This window comes from Daphnia carinata, chromosome 6 (genome assembly GCF_022539665.2).
Source record: "Daphnia carinata strain CSIRO-1 chromosome 6, CSIRO_AGI_Dcar_HiC_V3, whole genome shotgun sequence".
NCBI classification, from domain to species: Eukaryota; Metazoa; Arthropoda; class Branchiopoda; order Diplostraca; family Daphniidae; genus Daphnia; species Daphnia carinata.
Window position 1 is genome coordinate 7,649,186 of NC_081336.1, and position 23,340 is coordinate 7,672,525.

Genomic DNA, 23,340 nt, shown 5'->3' on the forward strand with positions numbered 1-23,340 from the left:
TATCATCATTTTATTTTGAAGATTTATGGTAATTTTATTAGATTTTATGGAAAGAAATACTTCAAATGAATGTGGTACCAATATCTTCCACAAGATGACAGCACAGAAGGCCACTAAACTGATAAACAAAAAGGTGGCCTGAAATAGAAGACAGGTACGTCCCGCATTCCTTTCGACTCCGACGTTGTCATACACAGGACTGCACAAATCACCTCCGTGTCTAATCTCGTTAGCACTCCCCCCACCCCACCTTCTTTTTTTCCTTCTTGTCTGGCTTGTCCCTTTGCTTTTTTCCTCCCAACTAACTGCGCTTTTCGTGCAAGCCCATCTAAGCGTGTATCGTCCTCCAAACTTCCTGACACTGTATAACAGTCGCATCAAAGCTTAAGAGAACGCACCCACTCAGCAATTTTTCTTCGTTTTTTCTTTATATCGCCTGAAGCAAAAGTTATTGCACGAATATCAGAAAACTTCAGGCTTTTCTTCCCACTTGGCCATGCATGTAAGAAAAACGGCTAGAATATTCCTCCCTTCTTTTACAAGCTCTCTCTCTCTCTTTTCTAACAGCGTTGCATACAGTAAGTCCATCATGGTATGTATTTAACGTCTATATAATCCGGCCTCGTGACAACAGCAATAAATCGATTTCAATTTTCAAAAGGACATATACAGCATTATGTGTGGCAGAAAAGGAGAGACACAAAAGAGGATTTTCGACGCAAAGGGAAATGTGTCCACGATAGATTAGACGGCTATTGAATGATCTAGAGGCGACGATTCGGAATGCTGCTGGTGCCCTTGTTTAACGTTGTTGCCGCCGTCGGGAGGCTGAGGTGGGCCGCCGTTTCTGCTGGCTTTGGGCCGGTGAACGATGCCAGTGCGGCCGATATCCGACAGCGTCGATTCCGGTGTCACGAATGGCTTAGTCGTCCAACTAGCAGACGAAACGCTCATCTGATCCTTGGGATTATACTGCAGACCGCTCCATAGATTGGACTGATCCACCAGTCGCAGTAGAGGCACAGACTTTTTTGGCACTGGATGACTTGCATCGTTTAGAAAACAAAACAAAAACAAAACAAAAAGAATTATTTTTTGTAAGATTATTATTTCGCTAACGTGATGAATTTTTATACCTAGGTCTTTGATGTTGTTTGTCCAGCAATCCACCACGTTGCGATAGCTCTCCGGTAATTGGTGAGAATTCCGTAGAAGACGAGTAATACGAAGCCTCTTTGCTGATGGCGCCTGTTTATTTGATTTTTGTCACGAGATGGTTATCTTTTGGCCGATCATACACACACGCTTGTCAGAGACGAAATCATGATGAAAGACTGTTACTGAAGCGTTTGAGCGATGACTTTGAAGCGTAGTCTTTCAGGCCCGGGCCGTTCGCGAAGCTACTGTTCACTCCTTGACGTGCAGGCCTACCCTGTTGTCCGCGATCGTGGGCGTAGTCCGGCGGTACAGGTAAACTTTCCAAATCCCTTTTATGGTTGGCGGTTTCCCGTGAGAACGATTTTGGGAAATGGAGTTAAAAAAAAAAAAAAAAGGCATTAAAATAAAAGGAAAATCACATGGTTTCTATAAAATAATAAATTAGTAGACCGCCTGTACGAATCAGAGACGGTCGGAGAGCCTTGAAAGTGTCGCTCGATTTCAATGGTGCTCAACTCCGACCAGGTCGGGGGCGGCCGCAGCGGCAATTTTATATGAGTTCCAATGCCACCGTGATGACCGTACTTGTTTAGACGTGTGAAATCCTGCGGTTTACGAGCAAACAAGGAACCGTGTGATCAAAAATGATTAGAAATAATTGCAATTGAAAAATACTTAATAAATAACTTACGGGGGCGTTGTCCAGCATTTTGACAGGAGAGCGTGGATGATGATCTCGATGCAATTCGAACGTGGCGTACGGATAAATATCGTCGTGTTGATCGCCAGAATAACCTGATTTCAACATTTTCGTTTAAAGATAAGCGAATTCACAAAACAATCGGGATTTGTCTTACTGGACATTTTATCGGTCATACTTTGAAGTTCGTACGTGGAACTGCGTTTAGAGCTGTTGCGATCGGCCGGTGTTGATCCGGACTTGTGGCTCTTGTTCCACGTGTTATTAGCATTATTCATGCCTTCGGCTAGAGTAGATTCTGATGGTAATGCCGAAGCAACGAGCCGTCTACTTTCACTTCGCGCTGTAAATCGAAATAATCTCATTTTAGCGTACGTAGCTAAAAATTTACATATTTTTAAAAATGTTTACTTTTGTACAAGCACGAGCAAGCCACAACCAAGCCCAGAAGCGAAGCCGTTCCCACCGCGCTAAAATAAAAAATCAAACCATAAAATATGTTAACATAATTTTGCGGGATAAAAAGCAAATTTTTTTTTTTTTGTTTTGAAAAACCTGACGGCACCGATGAGCCACCATGGCAAAATAACGTGACCGCTATCCATCGATTTGTTGCTACCAGTAGGCGGTAAAAGCTGACGCCCGGCCCGGTTGATTCGATCGGGGGTCGGTGCAATGCCCATATGATCCAACGTGACTAAATCATATTCCATCGTCACGACTCCAGCGCTTGTTTTAGCCCTCACTTTCAGGTGATACGCCGTCGATGGTTGAACGTCTTCGATAAAGATAACGGGCAGATTTTGAATGTCGTCCGATACTGTTGTCCAGTACGCTTCTCCATCCATTTTGAAATCAACTCCAAACGAACGTACGCGACATCCGCGCTCTTGCCAACCGTTTAAAAAGACGGTAATGTGCGAGGAATTGACACTTAGCGCAGCAGATGTCGAAGAAGGGACTAGAGGCACATCTCCTTTAGTCCTCGCAGTCACTGAATTACTAGGACCACTTGTTCCCACCGCGTTATGACTGGTCACGTAAATCTGATACCGCGTTCCGCACCGTAAATTCTGATTTTCAAAACACACAATGCATTATTTAATTGCAAAAAAATAATTGAATCTATTTCTTTTTACATCGAGCTGTGTGGATGTTGCTAATCTATCCAGTTCACGTTCTTCCCAATCTCCGCTTTCAGCGAGTCGCCAATGGAGCAAATATCCACGGACGGGACTCCCGCCATCATCTTCCACTTTCCACTGCATTTGAATTTGTTGCGCATTTGTTTGAAACACGTGAAGCACCGGAGGAGCCGGAGGAACTAGACACCACAGATATTTAATAAAACATTAAGGTACGCATTTCGAAATATTTGAGTTAAAATTTATTACCTAGAACAACTAGTTGATAAGTAATGGAATCACTGACGAATCCGGTTGTGACCGAACAGGTATAATTGCCCGTGTCACTTCTCTTCAAGTCCGTTAAACTTGTGTAACCGTTCGTCTTGTTTTTAACGGTCAACTCCTTCTGATTATCCGTTGATTTATGTTCCATCAATTTCCCGTTGTATGTCCAGTTTAACTGGACCGGATTGCCAACAACATGACAGGGCAGATCAATACTAGATCTCCATAGCTGGACCACACGACGTCCAAATGAACAAACGGCTAAATTGTTGGCTAAAACAAAATCCAAATGAATTCAACATGCTGTACAGTAACGCCATCTAGTTAGTGTTTTTTAAACCTTTGTGATTGGGTGAAAAACGGATGATTTTTGATTTATCTCCAATGCCGGCCCTGTTGGTGGCCGTCACCCAGATCTCGTAGAAAGCAGGTTGTGTCGAAGACGTGTGCAACGCGTCCACCTGATAGTAAGTCTGCGATCCGGGCACTGTGTGGCGCTGGACGTTTGAATTGGACATGCCGTGGCCACCAGCTCTGTTCCACCACGAAAACAAAAAAATAAAATGAATTAAAAACGTTGCTTTAAAAGGCAACGATGAAAGCAATGGCGTGTGCGGATGTTAAACGACGGGGCACATACTAACTGAAAATTAACCTCGAAACAGGATTCCGAGCGAAAGGAATGCTTAATTTCCGGAATATCCAATAAGTCCCTGTGTCACTTGGAGCATTTGCGCAATGGAGGGGAATGTACTCTATCAGCGGAATTGAATTCACACGGCATGCGTCTCTTGCCCGCCGTCCACAACGAACCTTGAGCCAAGAACAGGGAGTCGAATAACGTTAAATCAATGTCTGCGCTTTTGTTCCCCCTAGCGACCACACGTATTCACTGTCTAGTGTACATACACAACTAGATCCTTCTTCTTTCTCTTTCTTCCTATTTAATGGTACAGTGCGGATTGAATCCCTTCATTAGGAAAGCAAATGGAGATGTTGATTAATTAGTAGCGCTCCGTCTCTTGTCCGTCCCTGTCAAATTTGCTACAATTGTAATGAAACAAATCAATAATTAAGAATACGGCATATAATTAGGATGCTGACTGGCACGTGGACGCAAAACTCCCCGCTTGTCATTGACCTTCACACAAAAAAGACGGGCCGGAATAAGAAAATAATTTCAATTTACTTGATGTTCACTGTGTAGTGCAGTATTTGGCCATTCGTTTGGGGAGGAACTGCCCAGCAAACGTCAGCCGAATGGGTACCGCTACTAAAAGCCTTGACATCGGTCGGAGCTTTCGGAACTGTGGACAACCCATGTTAACAAAGAAACTTTTATCGAATAATATTCATAAAAAAAAAAAAAAAATAATAATAATTCAAATACCATTTTCATCAGTTAAACAAGTAACCGAGGCGGAAAATGGTCCAGCACCTATCCGAGTAACGGCTTCAATTCGTATGCGATACGCCGAGTGGGCTGATAATCCAGTCAGTGTAGCATAGATCCCATCCACCGTTTTCACTTGCGGTCCACTTGCGGCGCTGACGACTGCGCCCTCATCCGTTAAAGGTGGAGGTGCCATAATTTCGTAATGCAATCGATAATGCTGGATAATTCCGTTGTGTTCGGACGCTGGAGGTGCCTGCCACGTCACTTCAATGCTCTGCCACGACGATGTGGAACATCGTAACGATTGCGGTCCCGCAGATGGAACTGATCAATTTATTAATTGGAAAAAAGAATTTAACATTAAACGAATGAAAAAGGAAAAGAAAATGGACTGACCATCTTCGAACGTGGCGGCCGACGAAGGTGCGGATAAAGGTCCTTCTCCGTAGCGATTGAAAGCCCTGACAACGATCAGAAATTTGGTGGCTTTGCGGAGCTGGCTGAGTGTCAGTTCCAGCTGGCCGTTCGATTGCTGGTCCATCAGCGGCACTGTCGTAAAGTTGTACGACATGGCGCTGAATAGGAGAGCGAACATAGAAAAAAAAAAGGAAAAAGAAAAGTTTGTTTCTCTCTGATTCAGACTGTCATGGCAAAGTAGTTGTAACTAACTTGTCCTGGCGAAAGCCCAAATGGTAGCCTATCAAGTTGCTATGCCAGCTGTTGCCGTTGATTGCCGTCCACGTCAACCGGATACTCGATGAGGAAACAGGCACTGCGCGCAAGTCGGACGGACAAGCTCCCGGAGGTTCGCCATAAGTTGTTACAACTTTATATGAAAAGAGATCAAAAGAAATAAATAAAAGATCAAGGCAAACATAAAAAAATAACTTGAAATGTTAAAAATGATGCACATGTTGTCATCAAACATTTAATAGCTCGATCGTTGGAATAATTTTACCAACAGGGTCGGACGGTGGTCCTCTTCCAGCGCTCGTCTCCGCCTAGAAAAAAGATTACCCTCCCGGAATAAATTCGTCTACATTATTGCATATTGATGATAATCATTACCACTACTCTTGCTTGATATGACGTGGACGGTTGGAGACCTTCCAGACTGTAATTGGTACTGTAGGCGGACATGTTGTCCGTCTCTTGCCACGTGCCGCCATCTGAATACAAATTTCAATGCAGTTCACATTTTTTTTTTTTTTTAAATATTATTTTAGCCAACTCTAAATGGCGTAGCATATGTTAACTTACGTTTGGTCTCTCGGTATTGAACGATGTAAGCGATAAGAGGATTATAAGTATTAACGGTAGATGGCGCTAACCACGAGAGCATTACTCGACGACTGGACGTCTCCTATTTAGAAAGCATTTATTTATTTACTCTTTACTCGATTTGTTTGAAGGGAGAAAGACCTGAACTTGCAGATGGCGAGGCTGTTCGGGTGGTTCTAAATTCAAATGATTTCATACGATTATGGAGAATTTTAGTCGAAGAAATATGTTTTTTTAAAAAAGGTTTTTGGCTAACCTAAAACAGTCAGCTGGAAATCGCGTTCTACTTGGCCGTGGCTGTTGGACGCAATGCAGATGTAAATGCCCGTCTATTCAAATCGTCCCAATTAGCCATTAATCACATGAAATGAACAGGGAGCAAAGAGACAAACAAAAACATGTTACTCACGTCTTCCACTTGCGTTCCAATAATAGTCAACGTAGAAACTAAACCGTTGGGCGGCGCTTCCTTCTCCTGGATGCGTAGTCTGACCATAAACATAATAACCAATCATCATTATTTGAAATGAACTTCATATTTAAAACATTTCACGCAAATGAAAAACATACCTGTAATTAGAAGAAAGAAGCGAAGTTGATGAAGAGCTTCGCCTCCAGGCCAAATGAAGAGGACTGTCACCTTCGACCCGACAATGCAACGATGCCTGGGCGTCTCGTTTGACGGCCAACCTGGTCAGCGAGTCGCGAAATCTCGGCCCAACTAAAAACATCCATCGAAAAAAATGGAAAAGTTTAGTTAAACGTCAATCAACTAAACAACAGTTCGCATCCCCAAATCATCATTATCCAAAATGATGGAAAGCTGAAACAGTTGGAGCGAATGTTGAAAAGACAAAGCCGCAACTTGCAACTCGCGCCATCAAAGTGATGACGAGCCACACATCAATTCGTCTGACTGATTCCGCCCTTCTGCCCATCCGTCGATAACTTGCAGCCGGCCAGGAGATTGTGGCAAAGCATATTGCGTTTGTATATGCATAACGAGCTTTCACGGATGCACGAGCTCGAATTTCGTGAAACACAAAGGCCCAGTCTAATTCACCAGACGGACCCGTTATCTTTTGATCTTTATTCTCGAACGCGAGGTAACCCAATCTTTTCTCATCTTCTTTTTTAGATCTATTAATTTAAATTTCGTTGATCAAAAGGGACGGGGGGAAGGGTGTGCATTTACCGTGAACGGTGATTGTAATTGTGGCTGTAAGATCCTGACCGATCCTGTTGACAGCACGACATGAATATCGACCCTGTAGGCTTTTGCGGGCAGAGCGGATAATTAGCGTCCCGTTCTCCATTACTCTGAGGAAGGCGGGCGACGTCCGGTTTGTTAGCACGTGAGAAGATGAAGCCGTCGTCTCTTGATTCGAAGATGAACTCGAACCCACTTCAAAAAACAAAAAAAAAAAAAAAATAGAAAATCGAAAATCATTTTTCAAAATAAATTTGGCAACGTTGGCACGTTGACTTTTTACTGAACGCGGTCGTAGGTGTCCACGTCCAGGTCACGTTCGGTTTCGGATATCCATCAGCTTGGCAATGAACGATAAGTGGTTGGCCAGCTAAGACACTGACATCTCTCGGCTCGACAATCCAAAATGGCGGCACTACAAAAAAAAAAAATGATCAGTCGCCTCGTTATCGAATTTGGTGTGTGCGGCTTACATTCAAAAAAAAAAAAAAAAAAATAGGACATTGTTATTCGCAGTCAAATTCCAATATGCAAAACAGCCATTTTGACAAGTCGATTGCCCTGGCTCTGTTTGCATAAAAGTATTGAGCGAAGAAGAAAAAGAAAGAAAGGCCGCAAGACAAATTGAAACTAAACGATGAAAGAAGAATCAAAAACAAAACAAAAACGGAAGTGAATGGAAAGTGATTGAAAAACATGTGTGTCAATGGTGTGCTATCGTGCACGGTGGCATTCTACGAACGGCGCAATTCGTCGTTAAGATATGTGTGTATATATACTGTATAAGCATTGCAAAAGTAATAGAAGTTTTTCAAAATAAATAGGATGCAAAAGTGAATTATTATGTGGTATATGTGACGATACAAAATTGTGTGCTCGTTTCATTCAGTGCAAATTGGTGCTGGAAAAAAAAAATAGCGTTTAAAAAAAGTGTGGACGCTTTTTTTTTTATACAACCTCGCCCTAAATTGGGAAACCAGGCGCAATGGGGACGGATCATTTTCGCGCTAATTCATTTTAATTTGAATTGAATTTCCGAAGAAGGTAGAAGTTAAAATTCGATATAATAATTAGCACGCCGGGGGGGGGTAGACATTTTAAAAATGAAATATTGAAAATTCATTTTAGTAATCGCATTAAATAATAATTAATGAATTAATTAAGGGATGGGGGGAGGGGTTATTTAATTGGGGCGGTTGTCAGTGTTTGCGGATGGGGATTTGAAAATCGTCAAATACCTTGAACGAACAAGCGAGTGCTTTGACGTGCGACGCCTGCGGCGTTGCGTGCCACGCACTCGTACCGTCCCGAGTGGATGGCGCTCAAGTTGGTGAAGGTGAGCGCGCTAGAGTCGGCGTCCACTTCGCGGACGTTGACGGCCGCAAGTCCGGCACCTGCTCCGCTACCAAACGAGAGCGGGTGGCCGTCTTTCGTCCAGCTGAATTCCAACGGCTTGTCGCCCTGGCTGACTCCGCACAGCAAACGCGTCCGGATTCCTTGTTTCAATATCTGCTCTTCTTCACGATGGCCGAATGCGTCCATCCTGGGCGGAACTACACGCACATACCGGGCAGGTATTTTTTTTTTTTTTTTTTTTTTTTACACCAAAAAAAAAAAAAAAACGCAACCGCCTTTTTCCATTTTCATTTTCCCTACCGTTTTATTTTGTTTACTTTGTTTTGTTTTTTTCCCGCAGTGAACGTCGACATGACTAAAATAACGACTAATGGCAAAGTTTCGCAAAATGAAGACGGATATGGTCGGTTTCACTTTGCGCTCGTTGTCTACACTAACTGCCGAGTTTCCTTTTTTCTTCCCTTCAAAACTTTCAACTCACTTGGCCCGGAATTCGAAACTTAACGATTGAATTGAAATTTAGATGGCGCTAGAATCGATTCATCAGTTCACCTTATTTTCTGCAATTGCTTGTGCGCTAAACAAAAGATGGCAAAACTCAACGCCACTAGACATGTGCGTTTTAAAAATAAAAAAATGAAGCTCAGGACAAACGTAAAAATTCCAGCAAAGTGCATAAAAGAAACAAAAAAAAAAAAAAAAAAAAAAAAAAGTGTGTGGAAATTTTTTGGTTGTGCGATGTGACATGACTTAACGATTTTCTGCGTGTTCAAGTGATCTGTATACCCTGGATGAGGACCAATTGAGATTGGTGCTGTCGCGTGTGACTGGCTGATGTCGTCGTGATGGCCAGATTGTCAACCGAGCACGTATAATTGCCGCTGTGGGCCGGCTGGAGCGAGTCGACGCTCAGCAGGTTCGTGTAAGGATCGATCTGAACGGTTTTAACCGCCCCGCTGGCCGAGCTAATCTGGCGATCGTTGACCGTCCAGCTGAAAGACAGCGGCAGGTCGCCTTTGGTGACCGAGCACGTCAGCGTCAGCCGTTCGCCCAGTTTCAGGCCGCTCGGGTCCATCTGCTGGAACGGCGTCATCTTGGGCGCAACTATCCCAACATTTTCGACTTAAACGCTTTCAATTTTCCTTTTTTTTTTTTGCTCGTTCGTCTTCTAATTAGCTCTTATTTATTTAAATAAATCTTCTTCTGGATTGCTTTTTTTTTTTTCTCGAAGAGCCTTCAAAATTAAAATGAAATGATTTGAAACTTACCGACAACGTCGAGGGTGAAATCACGACGGGCAGTGTGGCCCTGTCGGTCGCGGACTGTGCACGTGTAGACGCCCTTATCTCCAGCTTGACTCACCGATTTAATGTTGAGAATGCCCGTCTGATGATCCAGCGTGTACTTGTTGCCAGATCTCAAAACTTCTTCCCCTAAAACAAAAAAAAAAAAAAAAAACCCAAAAAAAAAACAATTAAAAAAAATTCTAATAATTAAACAGAATTTCAGTTGAAATGTTTTACCTCTGCTCCAGCTGATTTCCATAATTGGATATCCGGCAACTGGGCATTTGATGGAGACATCCGCTTCAGCCACGGCCGTCATTTTGGGCATATTGCGGATGTACGGCAGTCCGTAAATGTTGAGCCGGGACGAATGCGATGCCTCGCCGGCCGCATTCTTCGCTACGCACGTGTACTCACCACCGTCTTCCACTTGAGCGCTGCTAATGTTCAGATGGCCCGTCGTCTCCCCTCCTGCTGATACGATTTGACTCTGCGATATCCTACACACAACACGATCGACTCCATCAATCCAAAATATTTCAGAAGAATTTCAAATGAAATGAACTCACCTGGCGCTATTGATCAGCTGTTGTTGTGGCTGGAAGGATAGAGGTTGTTTATCCAGCAACCACGTCATGTCCGGCGGTGGATTCCCGATAGCCGTGCATCGTAGAGTCACAAACGGACCTGGAACGAGCGTCTGTTCATTGAAGGTGTGCACCATTTGAGGAGCCGCTTCTAAATAAATAAAAATCGAATCGCTTAACATTTATCGATCCAGCGCTGGAAAAAAAAAAAACACAAAAAAAAAAAAAAAATGAGAGTAACATTACCTCCGAGCAAGAGACGGACAGATGACTGGGCTGACTCCTTGTCCGTGTAGACAAAACACTGGTAAATGCCTTCGTCGGCTCGTTGAAAATTGCTGATGCGCAACGACCAGATTTGCTCCTGTTGTGCGGATGTGGAAGCTCGCGAGATCAAGACGGCCGATTGCTGATATTTGGAACTGCTGCTCGGGTTGGCGTCGGCTACCACGGTCGACGTGGTGATGGTCAGCCCATCCTTCAGCCATTTGATGATCGGCCGGACGGTGGACGAATGTCCGGCTAATCCGTTGATGTTGCGATAATGATGATTCTGCTGATCCAGCTGGAAGGCGCATTCGATTTGGCCCGTCTGACCCTGATTAATCCGCAAAACGGCCTTGTCGGGTCGAAGCTTGGCTTTCAGAGGTTCCACCACTTCAAGACGGACGTCGTAGGGCAAACTCTGGCCGACGCTATTGGCCGCCGTGCAACGATAAGTCGCTCCGTCTTCCGGCTGGACATTCTCCAGCACCAAAACACCGAAACTAGCCGTCGATTCGTCCATCGCAGTAGGCGGTCCATCACTTTCCAATCGATACCACCTAATTAACCCCCCCCCCCCCAAAAAAAAAAAAAACATTTTATTTAAATGCGGGAAATTTGAAAATAAAACAAATGAATATCGCTCAATAAAAAAAAAAAAAATTCGCCAGTTTCGCCCGCTAGACGGTCGGTCGTCAATCAAACATTGATTCCATAAACAACTCTAACGCGGTGGACTATGTCTGTGTTCTCCTCTATGGACTTGTCTGATTAAGCTCGCAGCGCGCAGACTGCTTGACGAGGGCCGGCTAGCCAATCAAAGTCAAGGATTGAAAAAAAAAAAAAAAGAAGCACAGGACTCAGCGATATATATTACGCGCCGTCCAAGCATACAGAGTTTGGCTACGTGTACGTGGTTTGTGCCATAAGAAAAAAAGAGAGATGCGAGGGAAATGTCTAACGATGCATTCTGCATCGTGCCATGTATGGATGAACACATTCACCAAGCTCGCGTGTTTTATCGATTAGTTTTGGGGGGGAACTAGCGAAAGAGACTCTTCTTATTTTTAGAGGATTTAAAACTGGGATTTGTTACGATCATAGTCAGCGAGGTCCATACGCACAGGAAAAAGAAAAAGAGAGACGGAACTTGGAAAGAAAAGAACGGACGGTTTCTTAGATCTTTTGCTTTTTCGAGTTTGCACTAACTTGTTTTTTTTTTTCCCAAGATTTGTCTCTTTTTTTTTAGTTTTTTTCTAGTCGAAATCGTCGAAGCGATCGGGAATCTAAAAAGGGGTGGATAGACATTTGATAAAGCATAGACGCAATTATTCATGAGAGACATCAAAGGATGGAGAGATCCTTGACGTAGCAAAAGGTCGTAAATGTAAGACAAATCGTTGGTCCCAATCAAGCTACATCGACCTTTATACGTACGCTAAGTATACGACTCGGCAAATCTAATGAGTATTTTTGTTTTTTCTTTTCCAAATTTCAAATAATAATAATAAATAAAAATTGGGTTGCAATTGATTCACCTGATTTCCGGAATGGGGTAGCCTTGAGCTACGCACGGAATGGCAATGTTCTCGTTCAATGTCACTTGAATGCTCGACGTTTTGACGTTCACCGTCGGCCCGACAACACTCGAAGGTTCTATTTATTTGCGATTTCCAAATTGAATATAAAATTAAATGGCACGAAATATGAATGGAATAAAAAAAAAACAAAAAAAAAAAGAATCGTTTACCGGATACAGCGATGGTGGCCGTGTTGGCACTAAGCTGTTGATGGAAGCCCGCTGCGTGCAATCTATGCTGCGTCCGGCACCGATAAGCGGCCCGGATGTCACTTTTGTCGACACCGTACAGATAGAGATCGCCTGATCCAGGCAACATATGGTGTTTTCCATCTAAAATACATTTTTTTTTTTTTTTGTGTGCGTGTGTGTGTTCCACCAACACATGCACAAACAAAACAAGACAAAAACACATGTAAGTTTTTCCTCATCGCAAGCCAAACCAATTTTTTCACGACAGGAGTATCTTGTCCTTTTCTTTGCCTTTAATGGAAAAGTCTTCATGTCCAGCTGTCTACCCCTCAACATCCCAAACAATCATAGGCTCTATCTCCGCCGTTTTATACATGGCCCATTATCGATCCAATCTTAAAACGACATGTTCCCTAAAGTCAAGATCGTTTATCACGTCTCAAAATGCCCGGCCATCTCAGTCAAACTTTCTTTTTCTTCCCCTCTTCACTTGCGTGTAATGTTCAATAAAAGCTTTTCGTTCGCCCAGGAGGGAAAAAAAAAACAAAAAAAACATCCGACATTCATTTTGAAGTAATGGCAAGAGATATTAAACGGAGAGGGGCGGGGGGTATTAGGTATCGTTCATCACACCCCAAATTGAACGCCAGACTGCTACCTTGTTTTTGATTAACGGACTCGTGTCAAAATGCGTGATTGCTATTACATCCGGTGCCCGTCTTTTGGACCGGAGCAAGGAAAACAAAATACTGATTCATCAGAAAGGTAATCATTTGCCCCCCACCCCCCCACCCCACCTTGACATCTTAGACGGCACAATAAATCAGGCGGACGAAGAGTCACGTCATGAACGCGTGAAACCTTTACCGCCTTGCAGAGATGGAAAGATGGTCAGGCCGGTGAATTCTTGAATCCAGGCCGTTACTTTGATATCGTTCTTGATGGCCGGCGGTATGGCGCAACGCAGGACGGCTATTCCGCCTTTCACAGCCGAGCCGGCCACAGCCTGCGTCTCGTATGACTGGACCAACACTAATCAAATACAAATTTCAAAAAAACCATTCATTTTTTAGGAAATGGATTGCCTTTTTTTTTTGTTTTACCACTTCTGAGCCTCATTTCGCGGCTTAAAATTGTTCCAGCTGGACTACTAGCCCGGCAACGGTAGGCCGTCGAATGAACATCGGGACGATAAGCCGTGGCTGCGAATGGCGGGAAGATTAATGACACGTTATGTCCGGCATGGGTCGCGATGCGACGCAGGCCAGCAATTTCGACTACACCGGCCGTCGCGGATGAAGTGGACATCTCGGAAACGGTTATCCACGTGACAGTGGGTTGAGGATGTCCAGCAGCGGCGCACCAGACGCTCGCCCCCGTTTGATTGGTAAATTCGAGCCAGGCCGGCGGTTCCGTAATGAAATGCGGTCCATCAATCGCCAGAGTGTCCGACGTTTCGACTACTCCAGCAGAAGATCCTATACCAAAAGAAAATAAATAATCAGATCAAGACGGGCCAAAAAAGTTGGTTGAAGAAGAGGATTTCATTGATAAGGTAAACACATTGGTCCTGAATGACATTCAATTACCGGCCGTAGAAAAGAAAAATAAGGTCGTCCAGTCATCTAACTCTACGCGCACAATTCCCTGATAATAATAATAACATAATAAAGAGGGAAAAAAAAAAGCTGGCCTTGCCCGTCTGTTTGACGGAACCCAACTTTTCTATTCCAAACTTTCTCTCTGCTCTGCTGTGAACTCGGCAGCTGCTGGCCAACAAACTTTCCGATGGAAACGACAACTTTCCGGTTGACTTTGCTAAAGTCTCCCCTCCTTGGCCCGGGTTTCTGTGGCTTTGGCCGGCGCAGATCCAGATGGGAAATAAAAGACCGGACATTGAACGTTTTCTCGTTCATGTGTCTACAAACACATCGATCGACTCTCTGTGTGAATCTCATCACAAATGCCTTTGATGTGTCGGCCGTTCCCCCTTTATCGTCTGATCCGATGAAATCTCGCTGGCCATACGAGGCGTCCAGAACGAGACCCCCATCCCCCAGAAAAAAAAAAAAAAAATAAATGATATAAATCCAATCACACTAAACTGCTTCTCAATGATTTAGAGCAGTCAGTACACAGTTAACATACCCACCTCTGTCACGTTGTCAACGAAATCAAAAATGGAAATGTGTGTGTGATCCTTCATTACATGCGCCCAGATTTGTCTGATGACGGGCGCACACAATCAAATCATGCAAAACGGTAATCATTCGAGGCTGACACATATCGCGCGTGACGTTCATCACGACGGACTTAAGTCTTTTCTTTTGTTACAACGAGATCCCGCCAAGCTTGGGCCCGTAATTGGAGCAACGGCCCTTTTCTACACACACATCATGTCCAACCAAAAAAAAAATAAATGCTAAGCTTAAAGCTTTTAATTCGATGAGCCAAGACGCGCATACATAGCAGCTGGCCGGCGTGTACTGGGGGTTTAGCCTAAAGAATAGATGTTGTGGCGGATCATGTCCGGCTTTATCGTCATTCAAGGGGCTCGTCAGAATCTCCCCTTTAAAAAAAAAAAATTCGGCCATTCCTCTATTTTTTTTCATGCGCATTTTTATTCAATAGGACTCTATCAAGATGGCTGCTTACGACGGTGGACCCCTGAGGCGATAAGAGTTTGTACAGGAGGTGCTACAGTACGTCAAATCGTATTGACGTCAACTACAAAAGATTATCGAGCAGACGTAAATATCTTTTTTTTTTTTTAACGATATTTTCGTTATTCATTTTGAAATGAATTTGGTTTTATTTGTTTAATAAGCTGACCAAGGGATTATGTAGATCGACTCGTCGGAAAGGGACAGCGTTTGTCAATACCAGTCAATCTATGTGTACACACGTTGGGCCGTTGTAAGCAAATGCTAATTTCAAATGAAATCCGACATTTTCTAAAGGGAGAAGAGAAGAAAAAAAATCGAGCAAACGCAAAGGCGAAAAGGTCAGCGGGATTTCGAGTCTTGGACATGTTTGGCACAATCCCCATCTACGTCAGTACGGACGCATAGACACACACACACGCACACGAATAACGATGGGCGCATCAGCAGCCACACATACACACACACACACAAAAAAGGAGGGCTATAAATATGTCTCGTTTCGTATTCATGATGGAGTACAGCCGGAGATGGAACTGGCCAGAATGCCCAGCCTCTCATAATACTAGAATATCTATACACATGAAGATATATACATCTAGATGGCCTTACCCCAGAAATATATGCATGGAAAAGCAATCAATATTTTTCGATTTCCAAATCTACCCCTCCCCCTCCTCCGACGTTTTCGCACGTTCCTCCCCGCATACATCCAATCACTGCACGTCTTCGCTAATATTAAACAAAGAACAAAGAAAAAACGTGCAATAATTGCATTTGACTGGGCCCTATATATAGTGGACGATCAAAACACAAATCATTGAACCATCTAAAAAGAAAAAGCTCTAAAAATCTGCCTGATGGGGAGTCGAGGATCGATCCTTCTTATTTGAGGCCTATTCCGCAGGGTCTATTTCCAACTCTTTTTTTTTTTTTTAATCCAAAAACTTTTTTTTTTTTTTTTTTTTTTAAGAGGGGAAGAGGAAATTGGCCTCAGTATAACTTTGCTTTAGTCTACGCATTTTCTATTTTCGCGGCAATGGACAGCAACGAGATCCTAAAGGAAAGGCATTAGCGTATTGATCGCTTGAGGCAAACCTCTGTGTGGAAGGCTTACACACGTTACGTGTGTACATGTCTTGTCGATCGTGTTGTTCCTCAACATCGGCCAGCCTCACAAAAGAAACGAACCATAAATTTACACCGGGTTTAAAACCCAGTCGAGTGGAAACTTGAGAAAGAAAAAAAAAGAGGAGCGGGAGGAATAGAAAAGAAGCAATTTCAGCGGTGTGCGTAATCTTTTCACAATACATATATCCCCGTGCTTGGACGAGGACCTCTTTTTTTTCAATTCGGCGTCAAAAGTATTAGGTAGATATACATAAACAGCCGTATAGGGGACACGGGGCTCGACGGTGCAATATCCACTTGTGTAGCGGACAAGTAATAGTGTTCCACGGACGATTGCACCGTTGAGTCCGAATGAAAAAAAAAAAAAAAAAAAAAAAGGAAAAAAAAAAAAATCAAAGAATCGATATGAGGTACGGAGCCAAATGGTCCAGAATACCGTGAAAAAAAAAAGGTGGGGTAGTGAAGGAAAGGGGGGGGGGATGGCGTTTTATATGGGACGCATAAAAGCCAATAATAAACAGGGCGGAGAATGAAGAAAATTCGATCGACTGAGACGATAGAAATGACCGTGTTGATGGTCCAGACATTGGGAGGGAGAAAAGGGGTGTGTCATTTGAGCAAAACAGAAATGACGAGGTAGCCCTACACGAGAAAATGGATGTCCGCCATAAGTAACGCAAGTCTCTCCCCCCCCCCCCCCCCCCACTTTGATTCCCTTTACGAATGCATAGATTTTTATTAGTTTCTAATATGGAAAACGACGGCATGTTAGACATGCATCAAAAGGCCCGCTCATCACAAAGCATTTTGCAATATGCATACGGCGGTGTGTAGTCGAAGCCTCGTACAAAAGCCCATCCAGATAAAACATCCTCATCATTTACGATTTTTTCTTTGTCTCTCGTTCGTCTTTTCAAAAAAAAAAAAAGTACAGACCAAACAAATCCAGGCAGTTAGCAGTTGCTAGGCATTATCAATCGAACCGTTTTTTCTTGCTACACGCACGAGATACGTACAGCCGTCATGTAACCCAACAGTAAAAAAATCACGACCAAAACAAAAGGATCGAAAACAAGTTCAAGAAAAACAACAAAATAATAAAAAGAAATGATTTTTTTTTTTTTTTTTTTTGTTTCACGCGGTACTTGAGAAAAACAGTTCGTTCAATGCTGGCTGTCCAACTGGTGTGCACCACTGTCGGTAAGCAGCTTAAGTCGAGGACAAGCCCCAAATGGGTTCGGCAACGCGCACGGAAAGTAGCCGCATTCTTTTTTTCAAGTGCGTACCCGCTACATTTTATGTGTAGACAGACGGTAGAAATAATGTTATTGCCACGGACCTGACTCCCTTATCAGAGCGAGAAAGAGTGACGTGCGGATGTGAAGGCGGATGAGATTTTCGACGCCTAACTCTACCCTCGAGCAAAGAAAATCTATATAAGAATCCGTTACGTCAATCGTACACGAGCCTCGTATCTCTTCTCCCTTAAACATACAGACACTTTATATATATAAACGACGATGCCGGTCCGCTCGATCGATCGTCCCTTCTTGCTCTTCCTCAAAAAGAAAAAAAAAAAGAGAAGGGGAAAGCTGATGCCGACGGAATGAACCCAATCATCGTCCAGTCACCAAGGAACGTTGCGCTCTCTTCCGAATAACGAGTCAAATAAATAAATAATAAATGGAGGCAAACTGTCTGAAATAGGAAACCACAACCACACCGCGTGCAGACCAATTTCGATCGTGAACAAGAATCAAATTTGATGACGGCAACAACACTGTCCTCGTCGATAAACTCAAATATTAACTTTTTTTTTTGTTGTTGAAAGTTTATCAACGAAAACAAAATATAAACGTGTCGACGGGTAAAACGAGAACCATCGATCGTTTCGCGATATAAATCGGCCATTGATTTACGGCTACATCCTCACCGCTCTTCCTGTTAGCACGTAACAAAAGAGAGTTGATTTCAAACCAGGCGCCCTTTCTACTAAGCAAAACTTGTTATAACGAAGAAAACAATCAGCCAAGATCGTCGTCCCTTTCGGGTACGGATTTCCAAAGGTGTTTTTTAACAAAAGAAAAACACACAATTTTAATCGAAAAATTAATCTCTTGAACGGCACTGTTTGTTTTGAAATTCAAGATGGCGGCCACCGAAATGATTTCTTTTTTGCGACCTGATCTCTTTACATTTTTCATGTCCCACGTGACCTAAATGCATTAACATCTCGTCAGATATTCCGTCAATGTCCCTAGCCATTCCCTGTTTAAAAGATTTGCAATCTCCGCGAAGGCGTATAGCGCCAGATTGCTTGCCTCACATGTTGAGAATGATTTCACGAAGCTATTTGCTGTTGGCCTAAAACATACGTTCACTGCTAAACATGCACGAGAGACGGCATTTTGCGAGGCGGGCAACCCAATCAAGAGGGAGTTTCTTTTCAGCAGTTGATGTGAAGGATTTGCCCGTCTACTCTGCTCTTTTTCCACTTCAACTACTTTTTGTGTTCATCTTGGTACCACTCATAATCCAGCTTAACTAATGCTTTTTTTTTCCTCCTCAAATAGAAAAACGTGCCTACAAAAATCTTTGACAAAAAAAGGGGAGAGAAGACCACTCGAAAAAAGCTTGTTTCCAGTGTGTGCTTTCAATTTTTAACTATTAATTGTGTTCGTGATCAAGTGGAAATCATTTTCCGTCAGTGGGTTAAAAAGATAAAACAACTTACGATTGTAGAGGATGAACAGCAATTGGATGGTGAGAAACAGTCGGTTGATCTCCATTATGTCGATGGATCAATTATCACGCTCCATCCATCCGGCTATTGCTTCCCGTGGCCACCTAATTCATCGTAAAGGAGAAAAACGTTTTTATTATTGTGATTATTCACGCACAATCGATAAAACTAATGTTTTACGGTCTAAAAATGAAGTTGATCGCGTGTCTCGCTTTGATCGGCATGGTCGTGACCAACCTTACCACTACTAAGACAAATCTTGTACTGAGCCAGATCAGCAAATCGAACAAAGAAACCTTCAAGGCCATTCGTTTTTCCTTACCCATCCTACTAAATCTTTCGCAACCTTCCCGCGTGGTAAAAAAAAAAAACGTTGACAGATTTCAAATATTCCACGAAAACACAAAAAAAAATCCTAATAAAAAATTTCTGATTCGCCAGAGTTTCACGAATTATTAAATAAGGACAAATATTTCTCTGTGGTTTGAAAATGTCAAAGAGATCTCTGGAATTTTACAAGATTTTCACACATAATACGGAACTGTTACCCACTAGGCTCTGAGCCACTAGTTCGTCATCCATCACGCCCAAATCTATTTTTCACACAAACGCCAAAAAAGAGAACGCTTTACATCTTGCACACAAGCTTGCAAAAGTAACACAAACAAAAAATGCTGCACTTAAGGAGATTAGAACGTGAAATTTTCATAAATCCACTGTATTTTCAGACGCAGCTGACGAATGTAACACTTCTTTTGTGTCGTCTGCAGACGCAAAGATGGCAGCGAAAGCCTGGGCATCGCGTCGTGTAGATGATTTCGAAAATGAGCACCGTATGTTTATTCAACGCGCAGTTACAATAAAATATATGACTCTGGGAGGTCGTTTGCCGACACAGCACCCACAAAGACTTTACTATATGATGACATAACCCTTGTGGGCGGTATATTCTGTGAAAAACCCGCCCTTGCTCTCGTAAAAAAAATATAAGGAGCTGATACTAAGTGGTTGGGAACATTTTGTGGAAGAAAGGATTTTCCATTCTTTCAACAAAAAAAAACTCGCATATTTCTCGCTGTCTCTCGTCTTTCTTTTCAGAACACGAAATCGACGTAAGTCGCGGCCGGAAAGATAAGAGGCAAACTCTCTTGAGTTGACGTCTCCTCCTACCATCCCAAGCATGAAAAAGGGGGTAAAAGAAAAAAAAATTTCGTATGCAAACATTAAAGAATCTCAAATCCCCTACATCAGAGCAGAAAAGCTGTCGTACAAGCCTACATGTGGTGAAGAAACTTGTCATTTCACGAACTCTTTTTCTCCCAAAGTCCATCAACGAGAGCACGAAGCATGTCGCCAACGCCAAATACACATTTACAGAAATCAGAAGTTGAAGGCTAATACTCATATTAAATAGGCTAGTAAAAATTCGCTTGGGCGGTTCTTTTTGGCCATTTCAATTGTTTAAATAAAATATTGAAACGTGACGATCAGATCAATCTTTGTTCTTGTTCACAAAAAGTCAAGTTGCGTATTCTTTTCTACATCTAAGGATGTCCTGGGATCCTCTGCCACTGGGCAACGTTCCATACGGGGGTGGGGGTATTCTCTTTCCTAAATAGCCATTTGGAACTGAAATTCGAGACGAAAATAAAAAGATAACATGACATAATCAGGACGATACATCATGCAAGGTTGTTTAAAAACCTATTTGAATATTATTCGATATTTCGTTCGTAACAAGAACTAAACCGGCTTGCTATTTATGGCAGAGGCTACATAAGATTCTTGAATAATTTGATAGCGCTTGGTGCTCCATGATTATACACTCACTGGCTATTACGTATTAGTCAGGGCTAGCTGACACTGTACAATTCCCTAAAAGTAATTGCAACATTCCAAAGACTATTATTGCAAACATAAAGAAGCTTCTTTTTTTTTATAATGGAAACAATAGATTTTCAAATAATAGGATTTGGAAAAAAAATAATAATATAGGAGACAAGGAATATATGCCAGAGACAGAATCAATGCGGAGAGGAATTGAATTGATTGATGCCAAGTCGCTCGATGTCAGACGTTCCTGACATTTCGTATTTCAACACAATCAGCAACAAGAAGAATAGATGAAAAGAAAATGTCAAAAGAAAATACACAGAAAAATTCAAGATAAATATTGAAAAAAGTCCAGACGTCAGTCGACGAAAAAAAAAAAAAAAACGGAAGCGAAAAGTCGTCGTAATTGGGTTACACTCAATCGATGATGGCGTACATAAAAAAAAATAGGGGCCCGAGACCGAAACATCGCCGTATATTAGATGTGTATAAGGAGAGAAAGAGTTAAAAGGTTCTATCATGTAATTGCATTGCGGATCCAGAAGTCACTACACACCATCAGCAGCAAACCTCCCCCCTACCACCACCCCCCCCCCCCCCGTTTCTTCCTGGATATCCGGCTGGTTGATAATGATTTGGAGACATCATCAACGCCCGTCTACTTCAATCACGGAAGGGTGGAAATTGAAAAAAAAAAGCCGCAAATCGAAACGAACCTTGAGAACACTCTTTCAAATTCCGCGGTTACGTATCGATTGAAGCAAAATGTCATTTTCCCTTGTTTTTTGAAGATCAAATCGTTCAGGTAAAAAAAAAAGTCCTAGACGAGTAGTAATAGTCGAAACTTCAACCCTTATCCTCTACAATTGATAAAGAGGGTGGGATTGAAACAGCCAAAGGGCGGGTAATATTGAATTGGCACGCTCCCGCAAGCAAGTGGATCTTCTTTTTCTTTCCTCCGTTTTCTTATCGTAGAAAAATAAAATAAAATAAAATAAAAAATAAAAAGTAAAAAGAAAAGGGTTTCAAACGTGATTGAATTTCTAGTCACGAACTTTTGGGTTTTTCCTATCTGACTGGATTGAGGAGGTATTTTTTTCCCCGGTAGCCAAGGGAAACAAGGTTTACTGAAATTTTCCTATCGGCTACTTCCAGGCGGCTTTAAAAAAAAAAACATGGACAGCGAGAAAGACGGCTCAATCGTCCGTGCACGCATTTTTGTTTTCGTAGACATCTCGCTAAACATCGTATTAGAAATGCTACTTAAAAGGAAGATGAAATTGAATTTACCTTTCTTGTGTCTGAAGACCACAGAATGTAACAAAACAAAGCAAACACGCAACTGATCCTCTTTTCTTTCCGCTCTTGATATCGAAAGTTTAAAAATTGGACAGAGTTTTTAACCAATGGTCCAGCACACACCGCTCTGAAATATTTCACGTTCTTCCACCCACGAGGGAGACGGAACGTCGACTGCTGGATGCGGATATCTTCTCAGTAGATAACCTACCTATAAGGGAGGAGAGCGACGCGCCCGCGCGGCGATCCTCTTTCTTGCGCTTCGCATCACGTTCCTGTTCTCCCTTTGATTCCAACAGAAAAAATAATACAATCTCCCTTTTCTTGTAGAAGAATCATTTGTAATTTACCGTTTTCTTTTTTATTCCATCGAAGTGTAAAGAATGGCCGGAAAAAAAGGCGTGGCGCTTGACGGTTGATTGGCGTACGAATTCCGAAAACAATTGGCCAAATCAGCGTCAGCCCGTCCAGAGAGAAAAACCTCCATCACTAAAAGGAAAGAAACGAAAAAAAACCCCACGCATTAGACACGCCTGGTGGCTGAAATAGATAACACGATGAATTAAAAAAGGGAAAGAAAAACTTCGTTCTTTTCTACTCCGTGGCTAATGGTGACTGAAAAGGCTGCACAACAATGAAAGACGAAGTTCCTGCAAACTGCACAAGCCTATTATTCCACCATCCGCTTTGCCGTTAACATTTCAAATCGTGTTGGACGTCGGAGAATTTCTAGCGTACCCGGCTGCTCTGCGGAATAGAATACAATCATTAACTTTGTAGAGTAAAGCATAAGAAAAAAAAAAAATTTTACTACCGCCGGAAGCCGAACAGCTACAGATCCATTCACTTACGCAGCAACATTAGCATCATTTGTGATAAACAGATTCTTTTACTTAACATGATAATCACATTGTTATTTTCCATCATATTTTTCCTGAAAATCAATTCCCCGTAGAAAAAAAGACGATTAATTAGATAGGATGGGTGTATCCGAAATGGCGTGGAACAAACATAACCGCTGTCACCAACGGGAGAAAACGTGGGGTTCTAACAAATGAACTTAATGACCTAAACTCCCAGCTTGTGGTGGTAACGGCGTTTAAAACTAACCATCTTTTAACAGCTCCATGTTTCCGAAAATGCTGTCTACCTATAACACAACATAAGTATGTCAAGCACCACATCTGAAGAAATCATCACGGTTAACAAATTTAATGCACCGCCCAATACCATATTTCCACGTGCGACGG

General features: G+C 42.5%; 1 protein-coding gene and 1 long non-coding RNA gene across 4 annotated transcripts; one reads left to right on the forward strand and one right to left on the reverse strand.

The window, feature by feature from the left end:
* The first annotated feature begins 159 nt into the window (after window positions 1–159).
* LOC132088115 (uncharacterized) lies at window positions 160–1,321 on the forward strand. The gene is made up of 2 exons (XR_009421347.1): window positions 160–596; window positions 693–1,321. It is a non-coding gene; the product is annotated as an uncharacterized LOC132088115 (long non-coding RNA).
* Window positions 901–22,108, reverse strand: LOC130702160 (cell adhesion molecule Dscam2-like). 3 transcript variants are annotated; one of them, XR_009421343.1, is made up of 34 exons: window positions 22,082–22,108; window positions 18,950–19,062; window positions 13,525–13,899; window positions 13,289–13,453; window positions 12,401–12,562; window positions 12,189–12,306; window positions 10,633–11,210; window positions 10,369–10,537; window positions 10,037–10,299; window positions 9,782–9,946; window positions 9,300–9,617; window positions 7,441–7,572; window positions 7,143–7,352; window positions 6,518–6,668; window positions 6,357–6,435; window positions 6,204–6,276; window positions 6,089–6,123; window positions 5,927–6,029; window positions 5,735–5,835; window positions 5,625–5,667; window positions 5,336–5,492; window positions 5,063–5,241; window positions 4,661–4,990; window positions 4,460–4,577; window positions 3,611–3,804; window positions 3,253–3,543; window positions 2,998–3,182; window positions 2,414–2,931; window positions 2,270–2,328; window positions 2,016–2,201; window positions 1,850–1,953; window positions 1,618–1,763; window positions 1,137–1,487; window positions 901–1,037 (listed from the first exon to the last, which is right to left on the reverse strand). XR_009421343.1 is itself a non-coding variant. In XM_059495882.1 (33 exons), the coding sequence occupies exons 2-33, from the start codon at window positions 19,002–19,004 to the stop codon at window positions 1,322–1,324; spliced, it is 5,925 nt and encodes a 1,974-aa protein (XP_059351865.1). In that variant the 5' UTR covers window positions 19,005–19,062; window positions 22,082–22,108; the 3' UTR covers window positions 1,315–1,321. The 3 variants fall into 3 exon arrangements, 2 of the variants coding, with proteins under 2 accessions (XP_059351865.1, XP_059351866.1); XM_059495882.1 differs by lacking the exons at window positions 901–1,037; window positions 9,300–9,617 and adding an exon at window positions 8,396–8,710 and having other exon boundaries at window positions 1,315–1,487; XM_059495883.1 differs by lacking the exon at window positions 901–1,037 and having other exon boundaries at window positions 1,315–1,487; window positions 2,037–2,201.
* Window positions 22,109–23,340: the final 1,232 nt, after the last annotated feature.